Source organism: Halichoerus grypus, chromosome 1 (genome assembly GCF_964656455.1).
Source record: "Halichoerus grypus chromosome 1, mHalGry1.hap1.1, whole genome shotgun sequence".
Lineage (NCBI taxonomy): Eukaryota > Metazoa > Chordata > Mammalia > Carnivora > Phocidae > Halichoerus > Halichoerus grypus.
Window position 1 is genome coordinate 80,150,000 of NC_135712.1, and position 16,851 is coordinate 80,166,850.

Below are 16,851 nucleotides of genomic sequence, written 5' to 3' on the forward strand. Positions count from 1 at the left end.
GACCAACCAAATGTGAATCTGTTCCAGTCAGAAGGTTTATAGGAGATTGGTATAGGGTATTCATCGGGCACTAGGGTTTTAATCCAAGGTTATCCAGTGAATGGTGGTGATGGCAGGGACTATTTCCCAGGTCCACACTCTACCTTACCTTGCTGCTGTAATTTGTAGTCAGTGGAATATGCCTTCCCAATGATATTCCAGACAGGCCTTAAGCATCCAAACAGTCCTTCCAGAAACCCACCACTGCCGCTGCCCGACCTGCTGAACTGAATCTTGATGTCTTCAGTTCCACTTGTGCTCTCTCCATCCACGGTGTTGCTGTTCCCCTGAGACATGGCCATCTCTGATTCATCTTGTTCCCTTAGCTGAAGAACGCTGTTCTCAAACTGGTCCCTGGAATCCTCACTCACGCTTGTCAACACTGTCGTGGTGATGGGGCAGTTCATGCTCTCGGTTAGCTCTGTTTGTACCACCCCCTTTTCCTGCTGGTCCTTAAGGAGCTTGGGTGATAGGTGGCTCCCCACAGGTGTGAGTTCATCTTGTAGTCCGTTGAAGGTTCTGCTTTCACTCGAGGGTAAGTGTGAGGAAGAGGAGCAGCTCAGGTGCTCCTGAGGGTTGGCCATGGTGCCATGAGTGTGCCCAGGGTCCTGAGATGACACTCAGAGGATTATCGGGACAGAATTCTGATGCAAGAGAGGGCTCCAGAACCTGGGGAAGATAGGAGGAGGACATGAGATCACCCTTCTTTTAGTCACCCACACTACCACACTTCTGTTTATAATAACAAAAACACTGAAGCAATGGGGATTGGTTAAACACGGTATACATCCAAATGGTGGAATACTATGCAGCAATTACAGATCATGTTGTAGAAGAGCATTTACGAACCTGCGAAAACGTTCATGACATGTTAATATAAAAAATAGGTTAGAACAATATATACAACATAAGCCCTTACAATTTTTTAGTTTTTATTTAAATTCCAGTGAATACACAATGTAATATTAGTTTCAGGTGACAATATAGTGATTCAACACTTCCATACATTACCTGGTGCTCATCACAAGCGTCCTCCTTAACCCCCATCACCTGTTTCACCCACCCCCCCACCTTTTACTGGAAAGGACACACGAACACATACATAAGAAAAAGACTGGAAGAATATATCCCAAGAATTAACTATTGTTAACTATTAACTACTGTTAAGCTAGGTGGTTAGATTTGGGAGGGCTTTATTCCAAGCATTCTGCATTAATATGTTGCTATAGAGTGAATGGTTGTGTCCCCTTGCTCCAAAATTCATATGCTGAAACCCAATCCCCAATGTGATAGTATTTGGAAGTGGGGCCTTTGGGAAGTGATTAGGTCATACGGGTGGAGCCCTCACAGACACGTCAAATATGCCAGGGCCTTGATCGTGGACTTCCCAGCCTCCAGAACTGTGAGAAATACGTATTTGTTGTCTGAGCCATCTAGTTTATGGTATTTTTGTTATAGCAGCCTAAACAGACTGATAAATATTTAAAAATATTAAAAAAAAAATGTTTCCCTTCCCAAAGAGAAATTAAATGTCTTGATAAACACTGTTTTATTAGGAACAACATCCTGCTCATATTTTTTCTATTTTCTTTAGTGTTTTTTCTCCTGGGGCATTGTTTTACTTCCTAAGGTATTCATTAAGTCATGTAGGTAAATGTCTTATGTATGTGACAACACAAATTCCTAAGATATAAAATCTGTTTTTACTGTAATGCACCAAATCTGGGGCAACAAACTAAGCCCCAGTGCTTTAAACTTATTCTTTGCTTCTGATCTGTCCATTAGCACCAATTTCTCAGGGCCACCCAACCTCTGAAAATAAAGACATGGGATTGTCTAGATTGGCCAGTTCATGCAAATTCAATCTTAAATTTATTCATTGTATGTCAGAAATTTACTTTCTTTACAAATCCCTATATAATAGTTATTTCTTCCTTCACTCTGAATTAAACATTTAGAATATGTTTAATAGGAACCAGGGTATAAAGAGAATCTCACTTTACGGAGGGGGCAAGAAACAGACCAACAATGATTGACAGTACAGTGCTTATCATGAATCAACCAAGTGCTCTGGGAGCACAGAAGAGGGAGGGATACTTTCAGGGCTAGCTGCCCAAAGGTGGTAACTATTGATCAGTGTTAGAAGTGTAGAACCTCATCGGGTTGGCAGGAAAGGGGTGAGTGAGAGAAGAGGGAGAGGATACCACAGATGTGGAGAAAGTATGAACAAGGGCAAGGATGCATGAAAGACTATGGAATATATGACAAATTGAAGTGGCTGGAATGTAGGGTTATATGTATATATAGAGAGAAAGATAAGAAAGGAGAGAAAGTCAGGAACCAGGGGCACCTGGGTGGCTCAGATGGTTAAACCCCTGCCTTTGGCTCGGGTCATGATCTCCATGTCCTGGGATAGAGCCCCACGTCAGGCTCAGTGGGGAGTCTGCTTCTCTCTCCCTGTCTGCCTCTCCCCCTGCTTGTGTTCTCTTTCTCTCTCATACTCTTTCTCAAATGAACACATAAAATCTTTTAAAAATTTTCTTAAAAAAAAGACAGTCAGGGACCATTTTGCAAGGAGATTTGTATGCTAGGCTAAAAGGCTTGGATTTTATCCTGAAGGTGACACGGGTCATAGTATCCCAGATTGGGGGTTATGGATAAAAAGAAACTACCCCTATGTTATTAATTTCTCATCTGAATTACTGAGATCCAAATTTTAAGCGTTTTTTTTCATTGCCATATCCTATGAGTAGCTTGTGTGAATGAACCAATGAAAATACCCTATCCTTTGAAGACTCATTCATTCATGTAAATATGTATTGAGCTCCTATTATATGCTACACGATGTGTTAGGAATTAATGAATGGTACATAGGCTTCTACTCTATAGGAACTTACAATCCAGAGGGAAAGACCAATTGATAATAAGAGTCACATGGTTAGATATATGGTACACAGACATGAACAAGGTGCAACAGGAGCTCAGAAAAATAAACATCAAATATGTCCAGAGAAGTCATAGAGGAAATGTTGTTTGGGTTGGAGGGTAAACCAGGTAAAAGTGAGACTAGACATTGCAGGAAGTATTGGGGAGCAGCAGGAGATAACTCTTATAAAAGGTAGCCAAAGGTCAGAATGTGGTGGACCCAGATGACAAACTAAAGTTTTTGGATTTTTATCCTCAAGACAACAGAGAGCCATTAAGAAATTTTAATCGGGGGAGGGATTTGGTCAAATTTTTAATTAATTTATTTTTAAAAGATTTTGAGAGAGCACGCATGCATGCACGCGGGGGGAGGGGAAGAGGGAAGAGACTCCCCGCTGAGCAGGAAGCCCCATGCGATGCAGGGCTGATCCCCGGATCAGGACCTCTGATCATGACCTGAGCCGAAGGCAGACACTTAACTGACTGAGCCACCCAGGCGCTCCTCAAATTTGTAATTTAAAATTACATCTATAGAAGTAGAGGTTGGATTGAAGGGGAAACACTGAAAGTGAAGATGTCACTTAGGAGAAAGAGTTCAAGTGGGAATGATGAGGGCCTGAACCAAGGCAGGAGCAGTGGTAATGAGGAGGAGGAGAAAGATTGAAGAGGTAGAATAAGCAAGATCTAGTGATTGATTAGACCTGGGTGTGGGTAAGGAAAAGGGAAAAGAGAGGAAGACTTTCAGATAACTTACTTGGGATAATGGATAGATGGGCAATATCATTAACTGAGATATGAAATAGCAGAAGAAAGAAAGGTTTGGAAAAAAGGTAATTAGCTCAGTTACAGACATGGAGGGTTTAAGTCCTATTGTGTGTGTTAATGCACTGTACCAGGCTTTTATTTATGTTATCTGATTTTAAAAAGACACTTTGTAGAGAGGGATGTGGGAGGATGGGATGGGAGTGCTCCTTTAGCTCAAGGCAGAAGTATCAAAATAATACAAGGGTGAACCCAAGTTAAATTAAAAATATACTTATTAAATAGATACTAGGAGCTGTGCTTTGCACTAAGCTAAGTTCTGTGGATACAAAGCATTACTGTTACAATTACTACTTCTAATGATAAATGAGACAAAGTGTCTTACAATTTACACAGCCCAGTATGCATAATCAGCAATATACTGGTAAAACAGCTCTGCAGAAAACAAAACAAAACAAAACCAAAAAAAAAAGGAAAAAAAACACCGGGACACTCTGATTTGTAGTGTTTACTCATTTCTCTGGTATAAATACTCCCACCATGGCAGATTTCAAGCTAATAATAGTTTAGTAACCTACTTGCAAAGTTTCAATCGGCTCTTACAAATTGGTGTGTAAGTCAGCACCAGCACTATAATCCTTGTAATAGTGTCATTCTCATTTTACAAAGAAATAAAAAACGTTTTAAGGTCATAAACTGGGTAAGTGGTAGAGCAGAAATACAAATATGACTCAAAATTCAGATTCCCAAATTCCCTTGCCTTTTTTATAACACCATAGCACCTCTTATAATAACCCCTTGCTTCCTTAGAGTGCTTCACAGGTTAATAAAGTGCTGTGGGCTATGATTTTTTTTTTTAAGATTTTATTTATTTATTTGAGAGAGAGAGAGAGAGAGAGTGAGAAACAGCATGAGAGGGGAGAGGGTCAGAGGGAGAAGCAGGCTCCCTGCTGAGCCAGGAGACCGATGTGGGACTCGATCCCAGGACTCCAGGATTATGACCCGAGCCGAAGGCAGTCGCTTGACCGACTGAGCCACCCAGGCGCCCCTGTAGGCTATGATCTTGATCTAAACATTTGATCCCTGTGCAAGGAAGTCAGGGCATGGAATCATTATGCCTAGTCTTCACAAAAACTAAGGTCTACAGAGAGGTATTTTGCTAAAGGTCATGGAGCCAAGATTGAATACCAGATTATTTTTCCTAATTCCAAAACTCTATCTCTTACCGACACATGTAGTCTCTGTAAGACAAAGTTCCTTCCTTCCAAAGCTTATAAACTACTTAAGGAGTTAATAATTACATGGAAGGAATTGCCTCCTCCTCTCCTTCCCCCCATGACAAATGTGCCGTGTTCTGTTATACAGACCTGTGCAGAGGGCAAACAGTAATGGGGACTAGAGTAGTTCACTCAGGCTGAATGAAAGAGGTAGGATTTGAGACGAACCTTTGAAAGGAAGATGATTTGAGACCCACAGAAGAAAGGAAGTCAGGCAGCCACATGCAGAAGAATGAAACTGGACCATTTCCTTACACCACACACAAAAATAGACTCAAAATGGATGAAAGACCTAAATGTGAGACAGGAGTCCATCAAAATCCTAGAGGAGAACACAGGCAGCAACCTCTTTGACCTCAGCCGCAGCAACTTCTTCCTAGAAACATCGCCAAAGGCAAGGGAAGCAAGGGTAAAAACTTGGGAACTATTGGGACTTCATCAAGATAAAAGCTTTTGCACAGCAAAGGAAACAGTCAACAAAACCAAAAGACAACCAACAGAATGGGAGAAGATATTTGCAAATGACATATCAGATAAAGGGCTAGTATCCAAAATCTATAAAGAACTTATCAAACTCAACACCCAAAGAACAAATAATCCAATCAAGAAATGGGCAGAGGACATGAACAGACATGAACAGACATTTTCCAAAGAAGACATCCAAATGGCCAACAGACACATGAAAAAGTGCTCAACATCAGGGAAATCCAAATAAAAACCTCAATGAGATACCACCTCACACCAGTCAGAATGGCTAAAATTAACAAGTCAGGAAACGACAGATGTTGGCGAGGATGCAGAGAAAGGGGAACCCTCCTACACTGTTGGTGGGAATGCAAGCTGGTGCAGCCACTCTGGAAAACAGTATGGAGGTTCCTTAAAAAATTGAAAATAGAGCTACTGTACGACCAGCAATTGCACTACTGGGTATTTACCCCAAAGATACAAATATAGTGACCCAAAGGGGTACATGCACCCCAATGTTTATAGGAGCAATGTCTACAGTAGCCAAACCATGGAAAGAGCCAAGATGTCCATCAACAGATGAATGGATAAAGAAGATGTGGTATATATATACAATGGAATATTATGCAGCCATCAAAAAACCCCCCGAAATCTTGTCATTTGCAATGATGTGGACGGAACTAGAGGGTATTATGCTAAGCGAAATAAGTCAATCAGAGAAAGACAAGTATCATATAATCTCACTGATATGAGGAATTCTTAATCTCAGGAAACAAACTGAGGGTTGCTGGAGTGGTGGGGGGTGGGAGGGATGGGGTGGCTAGATGATAGACATTGGGGAGGGCATGTGCTATGGTGAGCGCTGTGAATTGTGTAAGACTGATGAATTACAGACCCGTACCTCTGAAACAAATAATACATTATATGTTAAAAAAAAAAAAAGAAGAAGAAGAAGAAGATAGCAGGAAGGGAAAAATGAAGGGGGGGAAATTGGAGGGGGAGATGAACCATGAGAGACTGTGGACTCTGAGAAACAAACTGAGGGGGGCGCTTGGGTGCCTCAGTCGTTAAGCGTCTGCCTTTGGCTCAGGTCATGATCCCAGGGTCCTGGGATCGAGCCCCGCATCGGGCTCCCTGCTCGGCGGGAAGCCTGCTTCTCCCTCTCCCTCTCCCCCTGCTTGTGTTCCCTCTCTCGCTGTGTCTCTCTCTGCCAAATAAATAAATAAAATCTTAAAAAAAAAAAAGAAACAAACAAACTGAGGGTTCTAGAGGGGAGGGGGTTGGGGGGATGGGTTAGCCAGGTGATGGGTATTAAAGAGGGCACTTATTGAATGGAGCACTGGGTGTTATATGCAAACAATGAATCATGGAACACTACATCAAAAACTAATGATGTAATGTATGGTGATTAATATAACATAATAAAATAAAATTTAAAAAAATAAAAAGAAAGGAAGTCAGGGAGGCTAAGAGCATTAGAAGAAGCAAGCAGAAACCACCAGGGCATGTGTGAGAAGGCTGGTAACTCAGAAATAATGAAATTAGCCAGCTAATGTTGGGAGCAGTAACAGTAATGCCTTACCTTCGTATATGGGCTCTGAAACCTTATGAAATAATGCAGATGATTTTTCCCTTTAAACAAATCAGAGAGATGAAGTTGGGTGGGATGAGGTTAGGTTGGGGGGACTGAAATTCTAGGGCATGCAGAAATTTAGGGGCTAGGAAGCTGCCTGGGAATGTAAGGCTGGAGGGAGGAGAAAGAAAAGATAGTAATAATAGCTGAAGCCCTCTGTTACAGCAACAGCTATTTGCTGAATTGACCCCGATTTCCCTCACCCCATCCTCCCCACCCCATTCCTTTTAAGCTGATCTCTCAGCTTTGACATTACTGATCCCTTCATTTGCTTTTCTGGCTGATCTCCTGCCACAACCTGGAGCTCTCTTGCCTTTGGCCTCTCTTACGTTGCTCTGCCTGAGGTCTTTTAGGACTGCTGACTTGATCCCATCTGACCTGGCCACTGCCTCAGCAGTTACTTCCCATCTGCCTTTGCTGTCGGGACTTGTGGTTACCCTGTGCAGCACGGGGTGTACATTATACTTTTGGCTCACATCAAACTTGAGGATAATGCAAATACCTAAAAGTGTATGTGAATTTCAGCCAAACACCTATTTGTGCAGTTTGTTCTTTGAAGCAAACTACAGGACTTTATGTTAATTCCGGTAAATTTCCATTTTGTCCGTCTTTATCCTGAGTTTCTCCCTAATGACACCATATTGGGATGGGCTCATACCAAAAAGTTAGAAAAACACGAGTTTGTTTTGTAATCTCTACCCCTTTCTAAGAGGTTAAGGATGCACGTGAAGTAGAGTTGTGCCCACTGGCACTGCGAATGAGTTAAAGGAAGAGGATTTCAGCACACTCATCACACTCGGTTTGGTATTTATCAAGGAATGTCTATCAAGGACTATAGTCCAACCCACTTGCTTCACCTCTGAGATGACATTCATGTGTCCAAATTCAAATTCATAGGATACTGCCGACTTGCTTGATACAACAGCTAATCAGCAGCAGAGCTGGGATGAGTCCTCCTTCCTCATGCTACACTCTTTCCCTGGTCTGGTTGTTTGTTTATGCAGACAAAGAGAAACAAATAGCTACGATATCATGACCACTGATGAAAAAATAATAGTAATTCGCAGTGTTATTCTAGATGTCCTAGAGCTACTCCCAAGGAAGGACAAGCGCCCACCTAGAGGGGTGACTGCACCAGTCAACAGAGCAGTGAGAGGCCATCCAGCTACTGGTAACTCAGCTGTGCTCTGGGAGGGGGCAGAGCAAGAGACCCCTCGAAGCACGTCTCAAGATGTGTGTAGTCCCAGAGGCTTCCCTCTGCCCACCAAGAATATCAGGTCCAATCTCCACCAACAAAGGCAGAGAGATGGAGAGGCACAAGAACAAAGGGGAAAAAAATCATCCCCATGACTCTCTTAAAATATGATCAGAGCTGACTACGTTTAAGAAGAGTGTGGGAGGATAAAATTGTCTAACTTTTACCTGTGTGTACGTGTACACCCACACACTGCCATTGCACAGTGGAGAAGCTGGTACGTGGAAACAAGGAACACAGGCAGCCCCACCATCTCTGCTCTGTCTTTTGCCCTCTCTGCTCCTCTCTCCCTGCCCAGATTTGGCTCCGGTACCCTCGTGGCAACTGATGGTTTGGATCTTTTGATTCATGAGAAGTCAGAACTAGTATTTACTAGAAGGGAACTGAAAAAAATGAGGCAAATTTTTTTAAACATCGAGAGTCAAATGGAAAAAGCTAAGCAAGAGCAGGAGGGTACAAGGGTGAGGTTGGAATGTCACTTTTATCAGCAGGAAGCTCTCTGGGGAGGGCGGCAGGGGACGTGATGCTGCTGCCATCCTTAGGGGCTCCTGAAGCTACCAGGAGCTCAAGGTAGTGCCCTCCAGGCACACCTCCCTTGCCCTTTGAATTTCTCAGTCTCAAGAGGAGGAAGTGGTTTGTGCAAAATTAGTAAGCAAGGGTTGGAGACGGCGGCAGCTGTGCATTTGCCAGGGCACTGCCAATTTCTGGAAATTACCTTGGCTTTGTGCCCAAATGGATTCAGCACAGAGGAAAAGGAATGGGAGAGGCAACGTGGCCAAATAGCCCTTGAATTCTTGTGCTTTTATTCTATAATACAAATACAAACTCCCCAAGTTGCTAATACAGGGTAATTTTATAGTAGATCCGATTTCGAGTTTTCTATCATAAATACGTGCAAACCAAAGATTTTGGAAAATTTTACCCCATCAAGTTTTCAGTGTGACTAAAATTGAATAAATTTATAAATTAAGAATTAGTGCTGAGATTTCTTGTGTGGTGCTAAGATCTTCCCAAGCTGTCTTCTCTTCACTTGGCATTTTCTTGCTTTACAATGAACACAACTCTGCCATCTCTAAAATTCATATAACAATATCTAGAGCATAAGAAGGACTTCTGCTATTAGGGCATCAGCCCATTTTAAAACTGGGATTAAGCTACTTGTTCATAGTAATAACACATATTGATCTTCCCAGGATAGAGGTCTGTCACTGAGAGGTCTGTCTTGATTAGAACTTAAAAAAAATTACACAGCTTTTTCTAACGGAATTAAAAAATCCTAAGTATGTATTTACAATCAGATCAAAAGAGTGGCCTACACATCCCTCCAAAGCAGCTCCAGCCACATCTCATCCAGCAAGCAGCCCCAGCAGGGACCAGCACCACTCCAAAGTGACTCCTGCCCTGGGGAGAGAGGAAAAGAACCACACGCACCAGGTCCACTGCAGCCAAGGCAGGAAATCTTATAACTGGCAGTGTGGAGACAGTGCCCTGCTCTGACTACCGGCCTTGCCCACCCACAAAAACCTCTCAAAGGCAGCACACGGAGAGAGCCCTGTAGTTCAGGGTCACTGCCGCCCTGGGGCAGAAGGATTGGAGGCAGGTATCTGGTTTGTCTGCAGGGCCTGCCCACCAATGAAAGCTTCTCAAGGGACAATACCGGGAGAGCGTCCTGCAGCCCAGTGTGACCTGGGCAAACCGGTTGAGAGGGCAGGTATCGGGTCTGATTGCTGACACTGCCCAACTACAAGCCCACAGCGGCCTCAGGCAGGCCCTTAACAGCACAGACACCAAACCTGGCCCTCAAGCGGCAAAGTGAGCCATTGCAGCTGACTGCACGGAAGGCAAACGAGGCTCGGCCACAGCAGTGGGGGCCCAACACGGGGCCTGAACTCACGACCCTGAGATCAAGACCTGGGCTGAGATCAAGAGTTGGATGCTTAACCGACTGAGCCACCCAGGCGCCCCTTTATACAGGTTTTTGGGTTTTTTTAAGATTTTATTTATTTATTTGACAGAGAGAGCGATAGCAAGAGCAGGAACACAAGCAGGGGGAGTGGGAGAGGGAGAAGCAGGCTTCCTGCCGAGCAGGGAGCCTGATGCGGGGCTCGATCCCAGGACCCTGGGATCATGACCTGAGCCGAAGGCAGACGCTTAACCGACTGAGCCACCCAGGCGCCCTATGTAGGTTTTAAAATGCATAAAAGATGCTTTATTTTCAAAGTTGTAGACTATAAACTTATCAAGAAATAGCAATCTGTAAGGCTCCCAATATACCTTAAGTGCTAAATGCTACATACCTCAAATGCTTTATTTCTTGACCAAAGGAATGATTTCTCTATAACTCCATAAAACTTTAATAAATAACATGTACTGTTATAAGTACAAATATTCCAGGATAGAATCAACATTTTGACCTAAATCTGACTTGCCATATGAAGCAAATCAATAACTAAATAAATGCACTTAAAATGTCTTAAATAATAAGACACAGACATATATGCCTTTAAATATACAAATATTAATATAAAAATAATCATATACGCATTCCAAGAACATAAGAAAATAGGTTTAAAAGGTCAACAGTAGTTATCACTGTTGTTCTTTTAAATTTTCTTTATTTCCTCAATTTTTTTTTTTAAAAGACTTATTTGTTTTGAGAGAGAGAGAAAATGAGCTTGAGGGTTGGGGAGGGGCAGATGGAGAGGAGGAGAGAGAGAGAAGCAGATTCCCCACTGAGCATGGAGTCCCGACTCAGGGCTCAATCTCAGGACCCTGAGATCATGACCTGAACCGAAATCAAGAGTCAGACCCTTAACTGACTATGCCACCCAGATGCCCCTCCCCAAATTTCTATTATTAGCATGCATTACTTAATCAGAAGTTTTCAATCCAAATCTGCTGCTTTAAACATACAGACTAATGAGCCAACTTTACTACTTTTGCATATAGGAAAGATCACATGAAATGTTAAGGACATTGTTGGGAAGCCTAGTGTAAAAAATGTAAGTAGTTCAGGAGAACAATTGAAATGACAATTGAAATCATTTTAAAACTATTATTTAAAATTATTTTTTCAATTGGGAAATAATTTTAAAGCATGCATGATAGCCCAAATCAATCCACTTAGAACCTTCTATGGCTTTCATTATATGGAGAGCAATACTGTGAGGGGATAGGAGGGAAAGGACTGCAGGAAGATAGACCTGGATTCAGATCCTCATCATTAAGTCACCCTTAACTCTCCAACTCAATGTCATTCTATCTATAACTGGTGATAACAACAGATCCCAATTCATAGAATAGATAATTACATGAGATCATGCATATATAACACGCCCAGTACACACTGATTCCTCCATGCCTGTTAGCTCTCCAAATCTTTAACTAGAAAAACTAGAATAAAAAGACGTATGTCAATATGCTCAATATACATGTGAAATCAAGGGACATGAGAGGAAGGGCAAATGGAGGACAAATTTTTCTTTTTTTTTTTTAAAAGATTTTATTTATTTATTTGACAGAGAGAGACACAGCGAGAGAGGGAACACAAGCAGGGGGAGTGGGAGAGGGAGAAGCAGGCTTCCCGCTGAGCAGGGAGCCCGATGCGGGGCTCCATCCCAGGACGCTGGGATCGTGACCTGAGCCGAAGGCAGACGCTTAACGACTGAGCCACCCAGGCGCCCCAGGACAAATTTTTCTTAAGGAAAGTAGAAAAATGAGAAAAATGGTAAGAGGAGGGAGATCAATACACTTAGAAATTGAGACACACTGAGCTTTTAACATTCATTTGAAATTATAAATGAAGGCACAAAGAATCAATCAACAGAGAGATACGGGGTCAAAAGGGCAAAAGTAAGATGGAAAACAGGAGAGGAAAAGCCCAAATGTGTGCAACTTCTTTTTCATATTTAAATTCCTTTGTCTTTAATTTAATTATAGCAGCTGTTTTTACATTCCAGGTTTTATCTAAATTAGGAAATAACAAGGAAGGCTGTAGGTAGCTATAATGTTTGGGAGAGTATTAACGCTACATCATTCTGATACTTGGGAGAAAAAACTAATTCCCATGCTTCTAACATTGCATTGTTAAATTAGGAGTTAATTTCATTGATTCAAGAAAATATCTCTGCAGATACCTGCTATCTGCAGGTCCTCTTTGGAAAAATGTCTATTCATGTCCTCTGTCCTTTTTAAAATCAGATTGTTTGGCTTTTTTTGGTGGGGGGTGTTAAGTTATATAAGTTCTTTACATATTTTGGATATTAACCCCTTATCAGATATATCATTTGCAAACATCTTTTCCCATCCAGTAGGTTGCCTTTTCATTTTGTTAATGGTTTCCTTGGCTGTACAGAGAATATTAAAACAGATTTGTCCTTGGTTATTTCAGGGCTATAACCACGGAAAAAGGAAACCTTAAAGTTGTCCCAAAGGATGGTTATTTCCATTTTATAATGAAAAGACATTTATTTCCAAGGGGTTAAGTAGAGCAACTTAGCCCAGAAATAAGCAATGGCCTGTCCTGCAGGATTTGACCTCACTATTCATTGGCCCCAGGCCCTGAATCCCCTTTGACCATTTTTGTGTCTCTATGCCTCGTCTAGTTTGAAAAAAAAAAAAGGATCTAATTTGAAGAATCCCAATAATCCTCTCACTAGAAGATAGCATGAGTAGCACAAGTTAGTACTCTGATGTTGACAATAAACACATAATTAATACTTACTTCTCGTAAGTATCACGATCTTAACATACACAGTAACTACACTTGTTTACTATGTCACCTGCATCTTCCTTTGTAGACTAGGTATGTTTCTCTTTTAATATTATTTATTATTAGAGAGAGAGAGAGAGTGCACACGCATGAGAGTGGGGAGAGGGGCAGAGGGAGAGAATCTTCAAGCAGACTCCCCGATGAGCACGGAGCCCAGCGTGGGGCTCAATCTCATGACCCATGAGATCATGACCTGAGCCAAAACCAAGAGCTGGACGTTTAGCTGACTGAGCCACCCAGGTGCCCCAGACTAGATATGCTTTTAAAGAACAAAATAAGCAGAATCTAATTAGAGATTAATTCATATTCCAAATGTACTAGGGATTAAACTGAAGGAAACTTTTTATGCTGTACATAATCATTTTTCTGAATTAAGATTTTCTGAAGTCTGTGTGGATACTGTTTGTATGATGAACAAGCAGTAGAAGCAGGCACGATCACTGAAGTAGGACCCTCAATTAGCCTAAGCCCTGGCAAATGGGGCAAATGAGGAGAATTCAATGAGACTGCTTACAAAAGGCAGGAGCAGGAAGAGCAACAGGGATAGTATTATGCCCCAGAGCTAGGAACAGCCAGCAGGCTTTAACTGGGGAGGGGAAAGAATGATCACCAGAACCTGGAGAGTGTGGCTACAGAAGAAGTTCATCCAACAAGAGCTGCAGCCTTTGGTATGAGCAGTGCAACCAAAGTGCACTGACCTGAGAGGGAGGGAGCCAGGGAAGTTAATGCTGAACCCCAACCTCATTCTCCTCTTGCTTTCAAAGAGCCTGCAGGTGCTTCCCATTGGTTGAACCTAATAGAAAACCAGAGGGCAAGGAAGTCCACCGATGCAGTCCATACAAGTCAATGTCCAGAGACACAGAACAGGGTGCTTTGAGAAGGGCAGGAAGTGGATCTGATCCTAAGCACCATACCAGTGGAGATCCTGCTGCTAAAGGCAGAGACATAAAGGTCAAAGCTGGAAATGCAACCCACAGTGCTGAGCCTCAGCTACTAAGAGGTCTACCTCTGGCTTCTGAATCTTTTGGTTTGGTGAGAAAACTTGAACTCTGGTGTCAGTCATGGGCTCTACAGCAGTTGGGTGTCCGTTGGACAACTGTCCAACCTGGGGTGGGGAATATTTTTCTCTCTAAACATATAAAATTCTATTTATTACATTTAGGTCATCCATGAATTTCAATACTGTAAAATATGTTCCCAAAAAAGCACCTCATCAATGAAAACTAAATGATATCTATATTGTGATTAAATACTTACTGTGGGGGCACCTGGGTGGCTCAGTCGGTTAGGCGGCTTCCTTCAACTCAGGTCATGATCCCAGGGTCCTGGGATCGAGTCCCGCATCAGGCTCCCTGCTCACTGGGGAGTCTGCTTCTCCCTCTCCCTCTACCCCCCCCAACCTGCTTGTGCTCTCCCTCTCCCTCTCTAATAAGTAAATAAAACCTTTAAACAACAACAACAAAATACTTACTGTGGAGGCATTTTGCTATACAGGGGTTCTGAAAAATGGGCATCTTCATGGGATTCATGTGAGTATTAAATGAGATAACAGACCTGAAAGTGCTTTTTAATCTACAGGGTAGTATTCTGATGCTAGTTGTTGCTATTCAAATATATGCCAGCCATAGGGAGGTGACGGATAGTGTACTGCTTGATAAGAGTTGGTTAGCTTTGCTATCAGAGCTACTGTTCATGACTCTAAGCAAGTGAGAAAGAGGAGAAAATCTTTTTGAATAAAACTATATTATGAAAGTTCTCTTTTCCCATTAAATTTACTGTCATTATTTGGACTATTTAGTTGAATAGTAAAATATAACTGAAGTAGGGATATGAGTAGAACACATTCTGCACTTGTTTTATTCTATATAACATTCAAACCAAATAATACATTGCCAGCTTGATATAACAGAGTTACTGAAGAGCATCAGTAACAGATTTCCAATGATATATTTGGAATGTCCCACAAAGCAGCAGATCCTGCACAGGGTTCCTGTGCAAGTCCTCCATGTACTTGGCAGGCAAGAAGTCATCAAGGGTCCTTCTGCTATCCTCGGATTGCTTAGGAATGACAGAATCATAGATTGTTAGAATTGGAGGGAGCAAAGATTAGGTCATGACTCCTATTTTTCAACAGAAATAACTCATTACTTTGTAAATTCACCAGGAGCTAAAGCCAAGTAACATTTATGTCTGTACCTTGTCCCTCTTCTTTCCCTTCTTTCCAGCTTCAACGCTTAATTCAGAACCTGACATAATATGATGTAATTTACTTGTTGGATGAGAGAATTTTACATATGCACAAACTCACACATTCACACAGAGAGAGCAATGTGATAAACAGTATATTAATAACAACAGCTAACATTTGTTGAGATTATTGCCATTCACTTCTCTGACCACTTCACTTACATTAACTTTTTTAATCCTCACATCAACCCTTTGAGAAAAGCATTATTATTACCCTTGATAAGAACTGATAAAGAAATCGAGGCACAGGAAGTTCAAATAACTCACTACAGCTTACTAAGTGGTAAAGACAGGAGGTAAGCCCAGCTCCACTCCAGTCCCAAAGCCTGAGCCTGAGTCCAAGTCCATGGCCCACTCTACTGTCAATATTATAATGGGCGTCTGTTTAATTAAGAAATGTCTAAATCAGAAAAATATGGATTTGACTCACATTTTACCTTGAGCTGAGGTTCTATGTTTAGGGTAAAGCTAAAAACTCCTAGCAACAAATAAAGTGGAGAATTCTAAAATATGCCCACCTTCTGTAGGGTTTACTCCATTATATTTTAACATTTAACTTCTAAACCCACACTAAAACTGTAGCTTCTAGTCATATGTGGCTATTTAACTTAAATGAATTAAAATTAAATTAAATTAAATTAAAAATTCAGTTCCTAATTTGCCCTAGTCCATTTCAAGTGCTCAGTAGCCACATGTGGCTAGTGGCAACCATACCAGACGGTGCAAAATAGGACACTGCACTTCCATCACAGATAGTTCTATTGTACAGCTGTGCTCTATATGTTCTACTCGCCTTAATAGATTTGTTTTTTTGTGAGAACTGATAAAGATAGTAGCTTCCCTTTGTACATGAGGATTTGTTAAATGCATAGAACTCCATTACTTCTTTTAAAATAACAGGTTTGCTATCAAATTTTAGTAATATCTGTGAATGAAATTATTTAAATACAGCTCATTCCAATGACTTTGCCAGGATCAAATTAGAGGTGTTGTTTTTTTTTTTTAAGATTATTTATTTATTTATTTGAGAGAGAGAGAGCGCGTGTGTGCATACAAGCGGGGGGAGTGGCAGGCAGAGGGAGAAGCAGGCTCCCCGCTGAGCAAGGAGCCCAATGCAGTACTCGATCCCAGGACCCTGGGATCATGACCTGAGCCAAAGGCAGGTGCTTAACTGAGTGAGCCACCCAAGCGCCTCAAATTAGAGATTTTTAAAAAGGATTTTCCAAGGGATGCCTGTGTGGTGCAGTCGGTTAAGTGACCAACTCTTGGTTTTGGCTCAGGTTGTGATCTTAGGGTCTTGAGATCGAGCCCCATGTTGGGCTCTACACTTCGCACAGAGTCTGCTTAAGGATTTTATTTATTTGACAGAGAGAGAGAGCACAAGCAGGGGGGGCAGGAGAGGGAGAAAACAGGCTCCCTGCTGAACAGAGAGCCCAATGCCAGGCTCCATCCCAGGACCCTGGGATCATGACCTGAG

The 16,851-nt window shown here is 41.9% G+C and overlaps 1 protein-coding gene across 7 annotated transcripts in view; it reads right to left on the bottom strand.

The window, feature by feature from the left end:
* The window catches only part of MAP3K13 (mitogen-activated protein kinase kinase kinase 13), a 161,010-nt gene that overhangs the window by 40,175 nt on the left and 103,984 nt on the right, over positions 1–16,851 (bottom strand). For all 7 annotated transcript variants that reach the window (XM_078068190.1, XM_078068192.1, XM_078068188.1 and 4 more), the window contains one exon: positions 149–708. In XM_078068190.1, coding sequence (XP_077924316.1) covers positions 149–623 — 475 coding nt within the window. In that variant the 5' untranslated portion in view covers positions 624–708. The remainder of the gene's footprint in view (positions 1–148; positions 709–16,851) is intronic.